The sequence below is a fragment of the Triplophysa dalaica genome, chromosome 5 (genome assembly GCF_015846415.1).
Source record: "Triplophysa dalaica isolate WHDGS20190420 chromosome 5, ASM1584641v1, whole genome shotgun sequence".
NCBI classification, from domain to species: domain Eukaryota; kingdom Metazoa; phylum Chordata; class Actinopteri; order Cypriniformes; family Nemacheilidae; genus Triplophysa; species Triplophysa dalaica.
In genome coordinates this window covers 338,190-352,708 of record NC_079546.1, presented here as the reverse complement: position 1 = coordinate 352,708, position 14,519 = coordinate 338,190, and the positions used below count along the sequence as shown (strand labels likewise).

Genomic DNA, 14,519 nt, shown 5'->3' with positions numbered 1-14,519 from the left:
ATATGCAACCAACACAGTAATGTGTACGTATTAAAAACATAAACAATATAAAAACAGACAGAGCTATTTGAGAAGTATTAAAGTTAGAATATATATGTTTAATATATACAATATGGTTTATCTATCCTATTCACATTTACAGAAGAGAAGAGAAGAGTAAATTCTCATCTACTGGTTCTGTGGTTTAAGTGCTTCCTCCTGTATGATGCATCTCTCTGGGAAAGACCTCCTAACTGACCTCAGACGGGACATATGTAAACCTTTTACTGTTGGCAACAGAGTTCTTATATCACTCTGTGGCCCAAATACTGAGACCTGGAAGGTCGTCCATGGTCTCTTTAGGGTTTCATCCTGGCTGTAAATTGGATTATCCGGTGATGGTCTTAGATCTGATGAGGTCCTTGAGAGTCTGATGGTTGGTCTTGTTATAAGTGACTTTGATTTTGTTTGTTGTAGCTGGAGGAGAGAAGTCGTGGGTGATGGCCTCAATGTCTGTTTCCTGTTTGAGACGGTCCTGTTCACCTCTGCCGCAAATTTCCTCATTCCTATACCATCAGTGTTTGAACCACTGCAAAAGAGAACATCATCAATAAAAGTCTAAAGAATGGTGAGATATTGTAAGGACATTGAACTGACTGCTCTAACTCTATGGTGAGCGGGTGCTCTCGGCCCAGGATGCGAATCCTAATGTCTGAAGCTCTCTGAAGTAGATCCAGCCCCTCTCTCCTCTCTGCCTTACTGCTGCTACGCAACAGGAATTTACCTGGAAAAAAATCAAGATGAAATACACCACAACACCTATGATGCATTAAAGTGTCTACTGCACATAGGAAACTTTACAGCAACACTTTACATCAGGTTCCCTTCATAAAGCATTTATAAATGTGTTCATTGATGATTAATAAGTTGTTTACAAATGCATTATAAAGCAGTTATAAATAAAAAGGGGATTCTACGAAATACCTGCCAAATAGTGAGCACATGTTATAAATGCTTAATAAGTGTTTTTATTCATTATATTTAGATTCATTATTATTTTGATGTTGTTGCAAAATAGGCAGTCAGACGGGAGACTGTAGGGTGTTATGGTGGTTTTTCTTATTAATGTATATTTTATATCTTGTCACTTTTCAAAAGTTGATCCGGTTCCCAATGTATTCCGGTGTCCTCCAGAATGTCTTCAGATCATGATGTTTATCCAAAGCAGTTTTCTCTTGCTATCCAAGATAAATATATCAAACTTTTGATCACTTTTTAACACTAAATGCACTTATGTTGTTGTAAACTTGTTTGTTTACAATGTTTTATTGATGATTCAATTTCTTCCAATAGTTCATCAAAACCAGAAAACATTTATTTATTATTTATTGCAGAGACAGAATGCTCACAAGACTTCATCTCTGATGTGAGTCATATATTTAGAAGTATTGACAGCTCATGAAAGTGCACTTTAAGTGGATGCCTGAGAAGTATTAACACTTATTAAGCATTTATAACATGTACGTTTAAATGTCTCACATTTGGCAGGTATTTCGTTAGAATCCCTTTTTATTTACACAGTTAAAACTGCTTTATAATGCATTTGACAACTTATTAACGATTTATGAACACAAATGCTTTATGAAGGGATCCTTAATGTACAGTAAAGTGTTACCAAAGTATGTTGTTTTCAAACTAGTACAGACTGCCTAACATTGATTTTCCGCTTCATTTACCATCTGAATACAGTACAACCGCAGGATTCTTAAAGCAACAGTCCAATTAATATTGTTATTCCCAAAACAAAAATCACACAACTGTAGAAGCAAGCAATGAGGCCATTCAGTTACTTACCGAACTTCACAAGAATCACACACAGATCTTGCTGCAGGTTGACTTGTTGCAACGTTTGAGCCTCAGTATCTTTAATGCTCAAAACATGGCGGTACACTTCAACAATCTTCCTCTGTTCCCATCTACATGTGAAATAAATACGTGATGTGAGGTGTGATGACCAAATCCATACCAGAAGCTCAATCTCTTACTCTGTGTGTGACTGTGTGTCGGCCCAGAGATCTGCGAGCTGCTCCTCCACTTCTGCCACCAGTCGATGCTCAGAACCATACCAGCCCCTCCTGCTGGACAGGGCCGCTCGGAGACATCTCTCAGCTTCCTCAAGCTCATTGAGACTCGATCTTGACATTTTAGGAAAGATAATTGCTTAAAACCATTACTGATAAGAGGTCATTCACATCCAAGCTACCATTCAGTTGTCTTACTTGTATATGGCCTTCAAAAACAACACAGTGCCTTCGGAACGGGGATGGTCAGACATGTGTCTATCAGAGCTGATCTCTTTCAGAAGTCCTGGCACTGCATTCAGTCGTCTGTCTTCCAGCAATATCAGACACAGACAACATAGCATCTGTCCTGCGAGAGCAGATTTGGACTTGTCAGAAAAACATACAGCTTGTCTATGCATAAAAGTTTAGAATTCAATCTGAAATATATTTTACCGACTATAAATTGGACCTCTGTGCTATCTGTCAGGTGCTGTGCTGTCTCGAGTGCCTTGTGGCAATACATCTCGGCATCCTTCAGCCGGTGCATTTGGACATAGAAATTTGCCAGCAAATGCTGCACCTTCAAGACTAACTTCAAAATGTCTCTGTCCAGTTCATCACCCTGTAGAGAACATGACACCAACAATCTTATTTGAAGCTTTAAACACTAATGATTATCAAGCAGAGTTGATTTCTGATTGAGAATACTTTGCTTTTCCTCATTTTGACCCTTCGGAAGATCTGATCAGTTTGTAGTAACAGCTCCTCGGCCTGATGGCTCTCACCAAAACAGAGGAGAACCTTCGCGCAGAACAGTGATAATCTCCATGTGGTTCTTTCTAAAAATAAATCAAATTAACCTTTAGTGCAGCATTGGCAATGTGAGATCCAGTGTTTGGTAAGTTCCTCTGAAAAAGTAATGAATTACCAGTTACAAATGACATATTGAAGACTGTAATTAGATTACTGTACAAATTACTCTCCAAAAAGTATTTTAATACTTGTTACTTGTAACAAGTTGCTTTTTAATTCATTCAAATAAATAATGAATAATGACATAAATAATTCCAATAATTGTGAGAAGAATAAATTTAAGCATCAATTTTAAAGTAAGGCTTATAATTTTGATGTCATTTCCACCATTGAATAATATATAACACAATATTTAGTTAAATTATATATATTTTTGATTTTGTACAGAGTATATTTTTGTATGATTTGTTCTATGATAACAAAACATACTGTATTTACCATCAAGATCCTCCATTCTACAAGCCTGAAACATCAGAAACTGGAAAGAAGAAGCAGGGTCAAAACCTCTGTCCCTCAGTAGTGTCCAGTAATGTATAACATCAGTCGTCAGCTTTGGGTTCTGCTCCAGTATGTTTGACAAAGCCTCTACAGTACTGTGGAAAATATGGAGATGCGTTATCATTGCATTTGTACAGTATCATAATAATGAGCCGTGGTACGATGTCTATCATCTTTATTTACTCCTATAAGAGAGACTGACGTAAACTGTCCCATTATGTTTGCAGTCTTACACTGGATCGCTGAGGAAACTGTGTAGCTCTGTGAAAGAGCCCATGTGCATCAGGTGCCAAGGAATCTCTTCCATCTTCCGTACCCAAGAACAACGTTGCAAACTGGACTTCTGAAAGAAGTCAGCGAGGATCTGGTTGAAGTCCTTTTGGCTCTTAACCTGACCCCTCGAATCTATGAAGTAAGTGATCGAGGGAAAAATGGCTTAAAAACATACAGTATGAGTGAATTATGGCACCATATTTATTTTGGGTGAATTGTTCATTTGCTTTATTCAAAAGATGTTTTTTTGTTAAACCCTTAGCATCAACATAACCTCACCAAGAAGCAGCAGGTTCATAGCTTGGCTAAAAGACTGATGCATGATGGTCAAATGACCATTGGCTCTCTCCTGAACCCAGGGCCAAACTGCAGAGCGCAGTCGGGCCCACTCCAGCACCTCATCTTTGGGATTACCAAGATAACCAAGATCTTCCAACAAAGCCAGAATCTCAGCCTCAGTCAGACCAGCATGAGACAGATGAATTAAGCACAATGTGTCCCATACCCAGCCCGACAGGTCTGAAGAGAGGAAGAGAGAAGGGCTGTAAATACATCTCATTGGCCAGACTCTGGTTTTATATAATAAGGATGTACCTTCTGTAAATAATGCAGCATTTGTTGTATGGCTAGTGGCTTTACATTGACTCATAGCTTTTGTTCGACTACGAGATCCATTGTAATCTTTCACCCAGCGAAGAATGACCTTCACACAGAGCTCTGGCATTGAATCAACATCTATGTATTCCTCCAACATCTCGATCTCTTCTTCTTTCTCCCTCTGCACCCCACACGACCGCATTTCTGTACCAAGGAGAGCTAAAAAGGCCGGCAAGTGGCATAGCTTCTTAGCCGCAATTCTTTGGAAAACACGGGTTGGCAGTTCTTTGCAGGGTAATGAGAGATGTTTGAATAAAACACTGCGGTGGATGATGGGATCAGATAGAGGAGGACATGTGAGAGTGTGGACATCGGTCCTGACGTTGAGACTTTTATAAGTGAGGTCAGTAAATGTGGTCGTAATGATACATTTACAATGGGGAGGTAGAGCATTCGGCAACCATCTTAGCTCCTTCACCTGTAAAATGACAATGAAGTGTTAATCTATGGACACATTGCTGAAGTCTTTTTCTATTCTCAGAAGGTTTTTGGTTGTAAATAAAGATCACCTCTTGAACCGAAAGTCCAAATGATTCTGTCAGAAGGTCAACGCCATCTAGTAAAAGTACACAAGGCCCATATCGGAGTGCTGCAGAGAATGCCTGCACCATGTGATGAAGGGGTTTAAACTCAGTCGCATCTTCCAAAACTCCATCCCAATCTGTAGACATTGTAAAACACAGCATGCATTATGAATAAAATAGCCATCATTCACTCAAAAAAAAGGTGTTGAACGAATGTTATTAAATCAAGGAAAACGTTTTGAATAAAATTACATTGCTCCAACTAAATCTAATTTGTTTAAAACAATTCTTTATAATCTTGTTGTATGAATTTAATTATTTTAGAAGTCATTATTGAATTCATTTGTGTCAAACCTACTGAGTAATGTTTTGCAATGCATAATAGAAAGAATTTTGTCAGGTTAATTTGGTCTTATTTTGCCATACCTACTACATTAAATATTGTTAAACAAACATGACTTTTACATTTTAACGTTTCATATGTTCATTAAACGTTCTCAACAAAAGAGTTTTCAGTTAGTGTGACAACACAAAATATGAAGTTAACCAAGTTTAACAGAAATTCTAATTCGTAAATGTAACCGCCCACTACCTAAGCAAAGGCAACGCTTTTCTGAACAATGGTAACCACAAAACTTTAAAATATAAAACTCTAAGCGTCAAAGATAACTGAAAATTAAACCCTAACAAGTGTTTTGCTTTACTGAAAAACACATAAAACAAACTTAATTAAGAAAATAACTCTCAAAATACAGTCTTAGGCAAAGCATGCTGGGAAATATAAATCCCCTCTCTAGTTGTAGCAAATATATGTTGACACAACACAAATCATTTATGTTGTGTCAACATGAACGCATTAAGTTACATAACTTAACATGAAAAATGTGAAAAACTTATACAAATATTATGCCGATTTAACTTTTTTGAATGAATCAAATTGGATAAGCAGCGAGATATAATTTGTTTTAAGTGTAAACTGCATTTAAACAAATCAAACTCATTTTTTAAAACAATTTATTTATTCCAAGTCTCAAGGAAATTAACCATAATGCACTCTTTGAAGTTCAGCGGTCCATTGTCTAAGCATGGATCTGACATCAGTGCTGGACGTGCTTGTCCCACAGAAATGAGAGATGACCGGAACATCAGGGTTCTCTCTGCAGAAGGTCTGTAGCCACCGTGCCGCCAGAGTTGACTTCCCACAACCCCTTTCACCACTCACCAGCAAAACCGACTTCTCCGACTCTCTGCTCCCAAGATCACTAAAAGAACACAAGCGTCAGAACTTTTAACATAAATGCTTCATCATTTAAATAAACTGCTTCATCAGGTTTACATCATCTTACCATTTGAAATGCGCTTCTCGATTTCTCGAGTGCATCTCAGATTTTGTGTGTTGGGTTATAGGATGCACAAATGTGTTGAATGTGTTCAGTATTTTAGTGGATTGTGTTGAGGGAACAAACCAGTCGCACAATGCACGGCCGTGGCTCTCATGATAACGGAGATCCAATAAATCTTGCCTTCCTTAAATATAAATGACCACGGAATATTATACATCATAATATACTGTAAATGTAATGTATATAAAGCACAATCATAAATTCCAGAGGATAACGAGACATTGGTATGTAGGGTCCCTATATGAGGGCTACCTGCGATCGGATACTCTGGATCTCCATAAAACTGATTTATAACTCCTTCCCAGTCATTCCTCATCATCATCCCAAGCTCATGCAAGTTTCTGAAGAATCTGTAATGAAATAAATGAATTCATCATAATAATCCCCAAATCATCTCTGCATCTTTCAAACAAACGTGCTTTAGCATTTCTACATCACATTAAATGTAACTCTGCCTTTGTGTTTACAAATCTTCAATTCAAGGTTTTTTTGGCCTTCAAACCTGACAGGAAGACAGCGGCCTATAATTCGTCTTTTAAGATTTCTCATTCGACGTCTCACACTATGGTTCTCAGTGTACAGCTCACTCAGGGACATGAGCATTTCATCACTGATATTCTCCATATTGTCCAGGGGCGTGTAGTCTTTGAAATAAAAGAAACATGTCCTGTGCTCGTCCTGAAATGCCGCCTTGATGATCTCCAGCTCTGTCAGGCAGCAGGTTCCGCACTCGTCCTCCGTGACCCAAGGGTAACCAGACATTGCAGCAACATGTAAGTTCCTGGCCACTTCAGAGAAAGAGCGAGGTCCAATATCGAACGTGGACCCGAAATCACCATATTTATATCCAAGAAGACAAATGAAAAAAGGCGATCGATCAATGAGATCCAGACTGATTTTCAACTGTTGATCGGAGAGAGCAGGTGTCTTATGGGTGGTTTGGGAGCTCAAGTCTTCATCTCCTCTTTCTTTGCTTCGCTGCAAGTCCACAGGACGGAAACATGTTCCTCTGGCCAAGCAAAGTGAGTCCAGGTAAGGGAACACCTGTGCATGAAGGTAAGATAACTCCTGCTGTAGATCATCTTCTACATGGCACATGTAAGGCCGAAGAGGACACGCCAGATATCGGCTGACAGGTCTCACCCTCTTTTTTGTCCCTTGCATTTTTATTGCATTACTTTAACATTCTTCTAAATTCTAATATTCAACTAAACATAATATGCTTTTATATAATATTCATCGAAATAAAAGCATTTAAGTTAAATATGAATTAAAAACACATCTATTCATTTAAATCTAAGCATAAAACAACGCAACAAAAACAACACATTCAAATCAGCGCGTGTTATGTTAAGTGAACCACCGATGTGCGAGTCATCTTGTGGTCTTCACCATGACAACGGGTTGTTAAGGTAACCCCGAGACCTAAATGTGTCCAGCAACCGCAATTCAACGCTGCGCGCGTAATTCTGATTCTGCGTCAGTTAGTTCAATTCTTTCCAAGCAGCAAACAACACGCAAACCGACCCCAGATCAGCCGTCGCACTCTATGACGAAATCTCTTCTCAAAGCTCCCTCGACGAACTGACATCCCATCGAGCCAATCAACGCGAGACACGATTAGGACGTGTAAAATCGGACATGTAAGACGGTGATTGGAGGACGCCGGGGAAAGACCGCTCTTTGATTGGTGCGGGGTTGTGCGTGGGGTGCAGCGATTGGCTCACGACAGCTAGACACCGCCTCCGACCGAAGGAGTTCATAAAGACGACTTCTTCTTCTCCGTCCACGCACTGCAAGTTCACTGAGGCGTCGAAAACGTTGAATCAAGTTCAAGGCGTGAATCTCCAATTTCGTCTCGTTGTTTTGCCATTTTTGTCTCAAAAGCGATGAGTCGACTGTGGATCATCGGTCTTCTCTGTGCACTTATTGCATTCGGTAAGTATGGACATAAATTGCGGCGTTATGCGGATTAATCAGTTTGAACTTGACAAAGATGTGTGTTTACAGTAATGCTGCCGAAATGTTATTTTGACGTTTGTGTTATATTCTGTTTTGTTTATGCATATGTATTTCTTCATTACATACCTCACGTGTGATTATCATGCAATGTTTTATACAGGAAATAAAAGATGGACAATGAATCTGACTAGCATGTGCTTCTGGAAGTTTCTTAAAGATTGAGCTGTGTTTTGTGTCGTGATATTCGTATTTTATATGATATTTCATGTCTTTAATTTTAGATTTTTTTATTCGAAGCGCTTAAGATCACGAGAAGCAATTTCTAATTCTAAATCACAAAACTGCTGCAACTTGACGTGTAACGTCAGCTGTCTCTCTCTCTCATTAGCATATTTAAATGAAGCGAATTTAAATATTTGTAAGAATTGAGCTAGCATGGTTAAACTGCCTTCAAATGTCTTTATCTCTTTGGCCTTGGGGGGGGGAATGTAAAAATGTACAAGTCAAGATTTTGCTTATTTCAGGCGATGAGGCAAAAATTCACATGGGTATCTGGAGTCAGATTTGACCTTAAAAACCTCATAATAAATTGAACAGCCTTGCTAAGCGAGCACAGTAAGGTCTTCATGCTTTGCAATAACCTAAAAACATAAAATTGAGAGCTGCATCAAGAAACTATGGGATCATCTGGTACACCCTGCCACTCCTGCTCCAGACATGATTTAGGTGTAGATGTTAATGTCTGATATTTTGCATCAATTGCAGCCTCCGTGAAAGCTGATGATGATGATGTTGACATTGACGGCACAGTGGAAGATGACCTAGGAAAGAGCCGTGATGGATCCCGCACAGACGACGAGGCTGTTCAGAGGTCTGTTCGCATTTGAGTTTGAAACCGTACCTGACTATTCAATTTAAACATCGTCTTATGGATCACTGTGGCGAAATAAACCATTCAATCTAATTTAAGATGCAATTCTTGGCTTGTCAAAACACATCTGTTTGTCTATTAATAAGACGTATTGAAATAGATTCAATTTAAGTTCATAGCATGAATCCCATTGGGGGACGTAGACATCTGTGTGATGCTTTCATGAGACTTGTTCCACACTCGAGGGTAAACGATAATGAGTCCACTGAGGAACAAACACGTTACAAACATCCCTAAAACTCTCCCATGATTCCATCTCTTTGCAAACAGGGAGGAAGAGGCCATCCAGCTCGATGGACTAAACGCCTCACAAATTAAAGAAATTCGAGAGAAGGCAGAAAAGCATGTGTTTCAGGCGGAGGTGAACAGGATGATGAAATTGATCATCAATTCCCTGTATAAGAACAAGGAGGTAAATTGGTGATCGACTCTTTGACTGATAATTGGAATAATCTGGACTAACAGTCCTTGGGTGCTATGCGAGTGTCGTTCTTATTCATGTTCTTCTCCATGTTCTAGATCTTCCTTCGAGAGTTGATCTCTAATGCTTCCGATGCCTTGGATAAGATCCGCTTGCTGTCCCTGACCCATGAAGAGGCCCTTGCTGGAAATGAAGAGCTTATTATTAAAATCAAGGTGTGTACAACATTAGCTGTTAAAAAATCATCACCATTTTTTGGGGGTTAGCTTCATTTGTGCCTCACCACGGAACATTCACTACTGAAACTTTCCACTGGAGGCCTTGGAAAACGACTTATTTTACATTTGCATTGCAAAACAGTCAAACGTCTGTGAAGCCAACTCTGGAGCTTTTCCTTTGTCGTTTCCAAATCTTAAAAGCTGTTCCGAGAGCTTTAGATTTACTTTTGTTTACAGCGGTTTGTTTTAAATAACACCTGTCCATTAATTTCACAGTCTGACAAAGAGAAGAACATGCTTCACATCACTGACACTGGCATTGGCATGACCAAAGAGGAACTGGTGAGGAACCTCGGTACCATCGCCAAGTCTGGAACCAGCGAGTTCCTCAACAAGATGACCGAAGTGCAGGATGATGGTCAGTCCACCTCTGAGCTCATTGGCCAGTTTGGTGTGGGCTTCTACTCTGCCTTCCTTGTAGCTGATAAAGTTATTGTCACATCCAAGCACAACAATGGCACTCAGCACATCTGGGAGTCTGATTCCAACGAGTTCTCCGTCATGGAGGATCCCCGTGGAGACACTTTGGGCAGAGGCACCACTATTACGTAAGGGGCGGCTACTATGAAGAACGTCACATGTTAAGACATGTTGCATGTACTAAAGAAGTTTTGTTTTATCAGGTTGGTGATGAAAGAGGAAGCTTCAGACTATCTTGAGCTGGAAACCATTAAGAACCTAGTGAAGAAGTATTCTCAGTTCATCAACTTCCCCATTTATGTATGGACCAGCAAGGTCAGTGTGTCGTCCTGGGTGTCACGATTCCAAGTGAAAAATGTTGACTTAAAGTTGACTTGATTTGTTCCTCCTTATCCCAGACGGAGACTGTCGAGGAGCCCATTGACGAGGACGAGGCGGCGGCGGCTGAGGCAGAGAAGGAAGATGCCACAGAAGATGAAGCTGAGGTTGAGGAAGAGGATGAAGATAAGGAGAAACCAAAGACCAAGAAGGTAAAATAAACCGACCAGAAGTGTAACCACATGCAGAGAAGCCTCAGCATCAACTAGAGATGTGACTGTGAAAAGTTCAGATCACGGTTATAGTGAACAACATTATCTCGGTTTAATGGTTTTGGAAAGTCACAAAAGTACTGATGTAAACCACATTTTAATATTGTGTTTACCTGTAAATGTATTTTGGTTAAATTTGCATCAAATAAATGACATTGATATTGTTCTTAATGTCAATATTCCAGACCCCTCATTTACTCTCCTGACATAAGTGAACAAAACCCTTTCATGGTACATCCACATTATACTCTTGATAACTTTGTTTGATGCTGGACTGGGTTTTTCAAGCGCAACACCAGTACGGTTTAATGGTAATTAAAATATGACTGGGTATTACTAACCGTTGGACGTGATCACTGTAAACCGGTAATCGTTACCTCCCCAGTATCAACAATTTAATGAATGATTCAATGTTCTCTACAGGTGGAGAAGACCGTTTGGGATTGGGAGCTGATGAATGACATTAAGCCCATCTGGCAGAGGCATGCCAAGGAAGTTGAGGAAGATGAATACAAAGCCTTCTACAAGACCTTCTCCAGGGTGAGTCGACATGTGCTGTACACTCAACCTCCATCATCTCCTGTGGTCCTTCGAGGATCAGTTGAAGTGGGATCTGGTTTTATTTCAGGACACGGATGAGCCCCTGTCACACATCCACTTCACCGCTGAAGGTGAGGTCACCTTCAAGTCCATCCTCTTTGTTCCTGCATCTGCGCCACGAGGGCTTTTCGACGAATACGGTACCAAGAAGAACGACTTCATCAAGGTGAGTTTTGACTTTTGGGTGGAGAAAGAAGCTTAATTCTAGATTGATTCATGACCCAAACTCTTTTTTTCTCTCTCTCAGCTCTTCGTGCGAAGAGTCTTCATCACAGATGACTTCCACGACATGATGCCCAAGTACCTCAACTTTGTCAGAGGCGTTGTAAGTTCTCAAACTGCCTCTTCAGCTACCGTTAGGATACAAACTTTTTAGTGAACCAAATCTTGTTTCTCAGGTGGACTCTGATGATCTGCCTCTGAACGTGTCCAGAGAGACTCTACAGCAACACAAACTGCTCAAGGTAAGCTCACAATTTTGTTTGCTAGTGATTAGTTACAGGAAATAAAAATGGTAAAGGACTTTAAACTGACCAGTGTTCTTTTATAGGTTATTCGTAAGAAGCTGGTGCGCAAGACCTTGGACATGATCAAGAAGATCGCAGAGGAGCAGTACAACGATAAATTCTGGAAGGAGTTTGGCACCAACATCAAGCTGGGAGTTATTGAGGATCACTCCAACCGAACCCGTCTGGCCAAGCTGCTCCGCTTCCAGACCTCCCACAGCGATACCGTTCTGTCCAGCCTGGAGCAGTATGTGGAGAGGATGAAGGAGAAACAGGACAAGATCTACTTCATGGCTGGAACCAGCAGGAAGGAGGTAACTGTGATTTATGCAGCCACTTTGAGAAGTTCAACTCTACTCCACCTATAGTTCAGATTGTCTAACTTGATGTTGCTTTCAATTTAGGCTGAGTCTTCTCCATTCGTCGAGAAACTTCTGAAGAAAGGACACGAGGTCGTCTATCTAACTGAGCCTGTGGACGAGTACTGCATCCAGGCCCTCCCAGAGTTTGACGGCAAGCGCTTCCAGAACGTGGCGAAGGAAGGAGTGAAGTTTGACGAGAGCGAGAAGGCCAAAGAGAAGAGGGAAGCCCTGGAGAAAGAGTTTGAACCCCTCACCACATGGTTGAAAGACAGTGCCCTGAAGGACAAAGTAGGACTTGTATTTTGTTACTGTATGCATACTGTAAAATATTGTATTTGCAAATGGCACGGTTGAAATTGTTTTTCTTTTTTCAGATTGAAAAAGCTGTTTTGTCTCAGAGGCTGACCAACTCTCCCTGTGCTCTGGTCGCCAGTCAGTACGGATGGTCTGGAAACATGGAACGAATCATGAAGGCCCAGGCTTACCAAACAGGAAAAGACATTTCAACAAAGTAAGGGTCAAGGACACTGGAAATTCAAATCTGTTCACATACAAAATTGATCATAAACCTACATTTATAAGCAGTGTCACTTGTTACTAAGTAATGAGTTACTGTAATTTAATTACTTCTCCTTGAAAAGTAAAGTAAGGGATTACTTTTATTTTTTGATATTTAATAGGTTACTTATGATGTCATAGAACTAAATATTGTTATATATTATTCAATAGTGGAAAGACATCAAAATTATAAGGTTTACTTTGAAATGTATGCTTTGAAGTGTCCTTCCACATTACTAAACTTTGATTTAATAAGAATAGTTTATGTAGTTATTTAAAATTTGATAAGTTGTTTCATGTCTATCCTCAAATCACTTCTAATCAAGGTTGAAGTAGGTTATACAAAGTAATTGGTAATAAGCAATAAAACCCTTTTTGTAGAGTAATCCAATTACACTATTGAATATATCATTAGTAACCTTCAGAGTAACTTGCCCAATGGTCGTTATTTCAAGTATTACAGTTGTTCTAGTTGCTAACTGCTCTGAAAAGTAAAACGGCAAGTTTTATTTCCCACCATTAGTGTGCTTTATTGGCATGAATAAATGTAAACGTATTGCCAAAACATTTGCAGCTGGGCTGCGTACAAATAGTGCAAGTATGTATACAAACGAAAAGATGATTATATAATGATGAAATGAAATGATGTGTAATGTATGCATGTAGTGCAACTTACTTCCACTTTTCTTCCCTTTCAGTTATTATGCAAGTCAAAAGAAGACGTTAGAAATCAACCCCAAACATCCTCTCATTAAAGAAATGTTAAAGAGAGTCAACGTAAGTCTGACATCATTCGACTTCAGTTTGAAATTGCCCTCAAAATGTGCAGTTCAGGTGATCACATGTTTTTGCTCTCCTTGTAGACTGATGCTGAAGACAAGACAACTTCAGATTTGGCCGTTGTGCTCTTTGAAACCTCCACGCTCCGTTCCGGTTACCAGCTCACAGACACTAAAGCCTACGGAGACATAATCGAGCGTATGCTCAGGCTCAGCATGAACGTAGACCTCGGTGAACAGGTATGTCCTCAAAGACTCCAAGGAACGTTTGTAGCGCTAGCTGAAATGTTTACGCGTTGCTTATTGTCTTTTACTGCGTGTCTGCAGGTCGAGGAAGAACCAGAGGAGGAAGCTGAGGAACCAGCTGAAGATGCTGAAGAAGCTGAGGATGAAGAGGAGGTCCAGGCAGATGATGATGATGCAGAGGAAGAATCCGTGAGTGTGGTTTCCAGTCTCTGTGTCTCACAATATAAATTGTTGATGATAGTTGAATGTGGTTTGGTTGTAACCTGCCTATTATTATTTCTTCCAGTATTCAACAGGCAAAACAGAGTTGTAAAGCTGTTTGATTGGAGGGGACGGGGCTTTGGACTGTGATGCAGAGTGATGACAACATTCTGGTTCTCTCTGTATGGGTGGGTTGGGGGAATGCGGGCTGGGTTTTTTTAAGGCGCTGCTTTTGTTTGATTTTCTTTTTTTTACATTCCTCCATGATTGTAAATTTGTTAATATTTAACTGACCCAGTTGTGGAGTGCTGACTCCTGTCCACTGAACCATTAAATGTTTCCGGAAAGGGACCTTGTGTGTGTTTTCTGTTGTTTGATTGGCTGCTTTCACAAATTATTCTTATTTGATTGCAGTGGACATGAAAAAACACTATAATATAATATTTTAGGATAAT

General features: G+C 39.9%; 2 protein-coding genes and 1 long non-coding RNA gene across 12 annotated transcripts in view; 2 read left to right on the top strand and 1 right to left on the bottom strand.

Annotated features, from left to right (window-relative positions):
* The window catches only part of LOC130421393 (uncharacterized), a 55,364-nt gene extending 51,337 nt beyond the window's left edge, over positions 1-4,027 (top strand). For both annotated transcript variants that reach the window (XR_008906801.1, XR_008906800.1), the window contains 2 exons: positions 3,581-3,765; positions 3,889-4,027. This is a non-coding gene — a long non-coding RNA (uncharacterized LOC130421393). The remainder of the gene's footprint in view (positions 1-3,580; positions 3,766-3,888) is intronic.
* Positions 34-7,874, bottom strand: ttc41 (tetratricopeptide repeat domain 41). Of its 9 annotated transcripts, none has more exons than XM_056749214.1 (16): positions 6,713-7,874; positions 6,463-6,560; positions 6,154-6,334; positions 5,852-6,069; positions 4,793-4,944; positions 4,221-4,701; positions 3,906-4,145; positions 3,587-3,758; positions 3,294-3,448; positions 2,751-2,881; positions 2,496-2,664; positions 2,259-2,409; positions 2,025-2,174; positions 1,834-1,955; positions 637-763; positions 34-568 (listed from the first exon to the last, which is right to left on the bottom strand). In XM_056749214.1, the coding sequence occupies exons 1-16, from the start codon at positions 7,372-7,374 to the stop codon at positions 169-171; spliced, it is 3,609 nt and encodes a 1,202-aa protein (XP_056605192.1). In that variant the 5' UTR covers positions 7,375-7,874; the 3' UTR covers positions 34-168. The 9 variants fall into 9 exon arrangements, with proteins under 9 accessions (XP_056605192.1, XP_056605194.1, XP_056605190.1 ...); XM_056749216.1 differs by having other exon boundaries at positions 3,906-4,701; positions 6,713-7,254; positions 7,354-7,874; XM_056749212.1 differs by having other exon boundaries at positions 3,906-4,701.
* A 115-nt stretch (positions 7,875-7,989) lies between these two features.
* Positions 7,990-14,415, top strand: hsp90b1 (heat shock protein 90, beta (grp94), member 1). The gene is made up of 18 exons (XM_056749228.1): positions 7,990-8,148; positions 8,938-9,043; positions 9,374-9,515; positions 9,623-9,739; positions 10,019-10,350; positions 10,426-10,537; positions 10,621-10,752; positions 11,236-11,352; positions 11,441-11,578; positions 11,660-11,737; positions 11,811-11,876; positions 11,963-12,232; positions 12,323-12,568; positions 12,655-12,791; positions 13,537-13,615; positions 13,702-13,857; positions 13,945-14,052; positions 14,150-14,415. Exons 1-18 carry the CDS (start codon positions 8,100-8,102, stop codon positions 14,174-14,176), a joined length of 2,412 nt encoding a protein of 803 aa, XP_056605206.1. The 5' UTR covers positions 7,990-8,099; the 3' UTR covers positions 14,177-14,415.
* Positions 14,416-14,519: the final 104 nt, after the last annotated feature.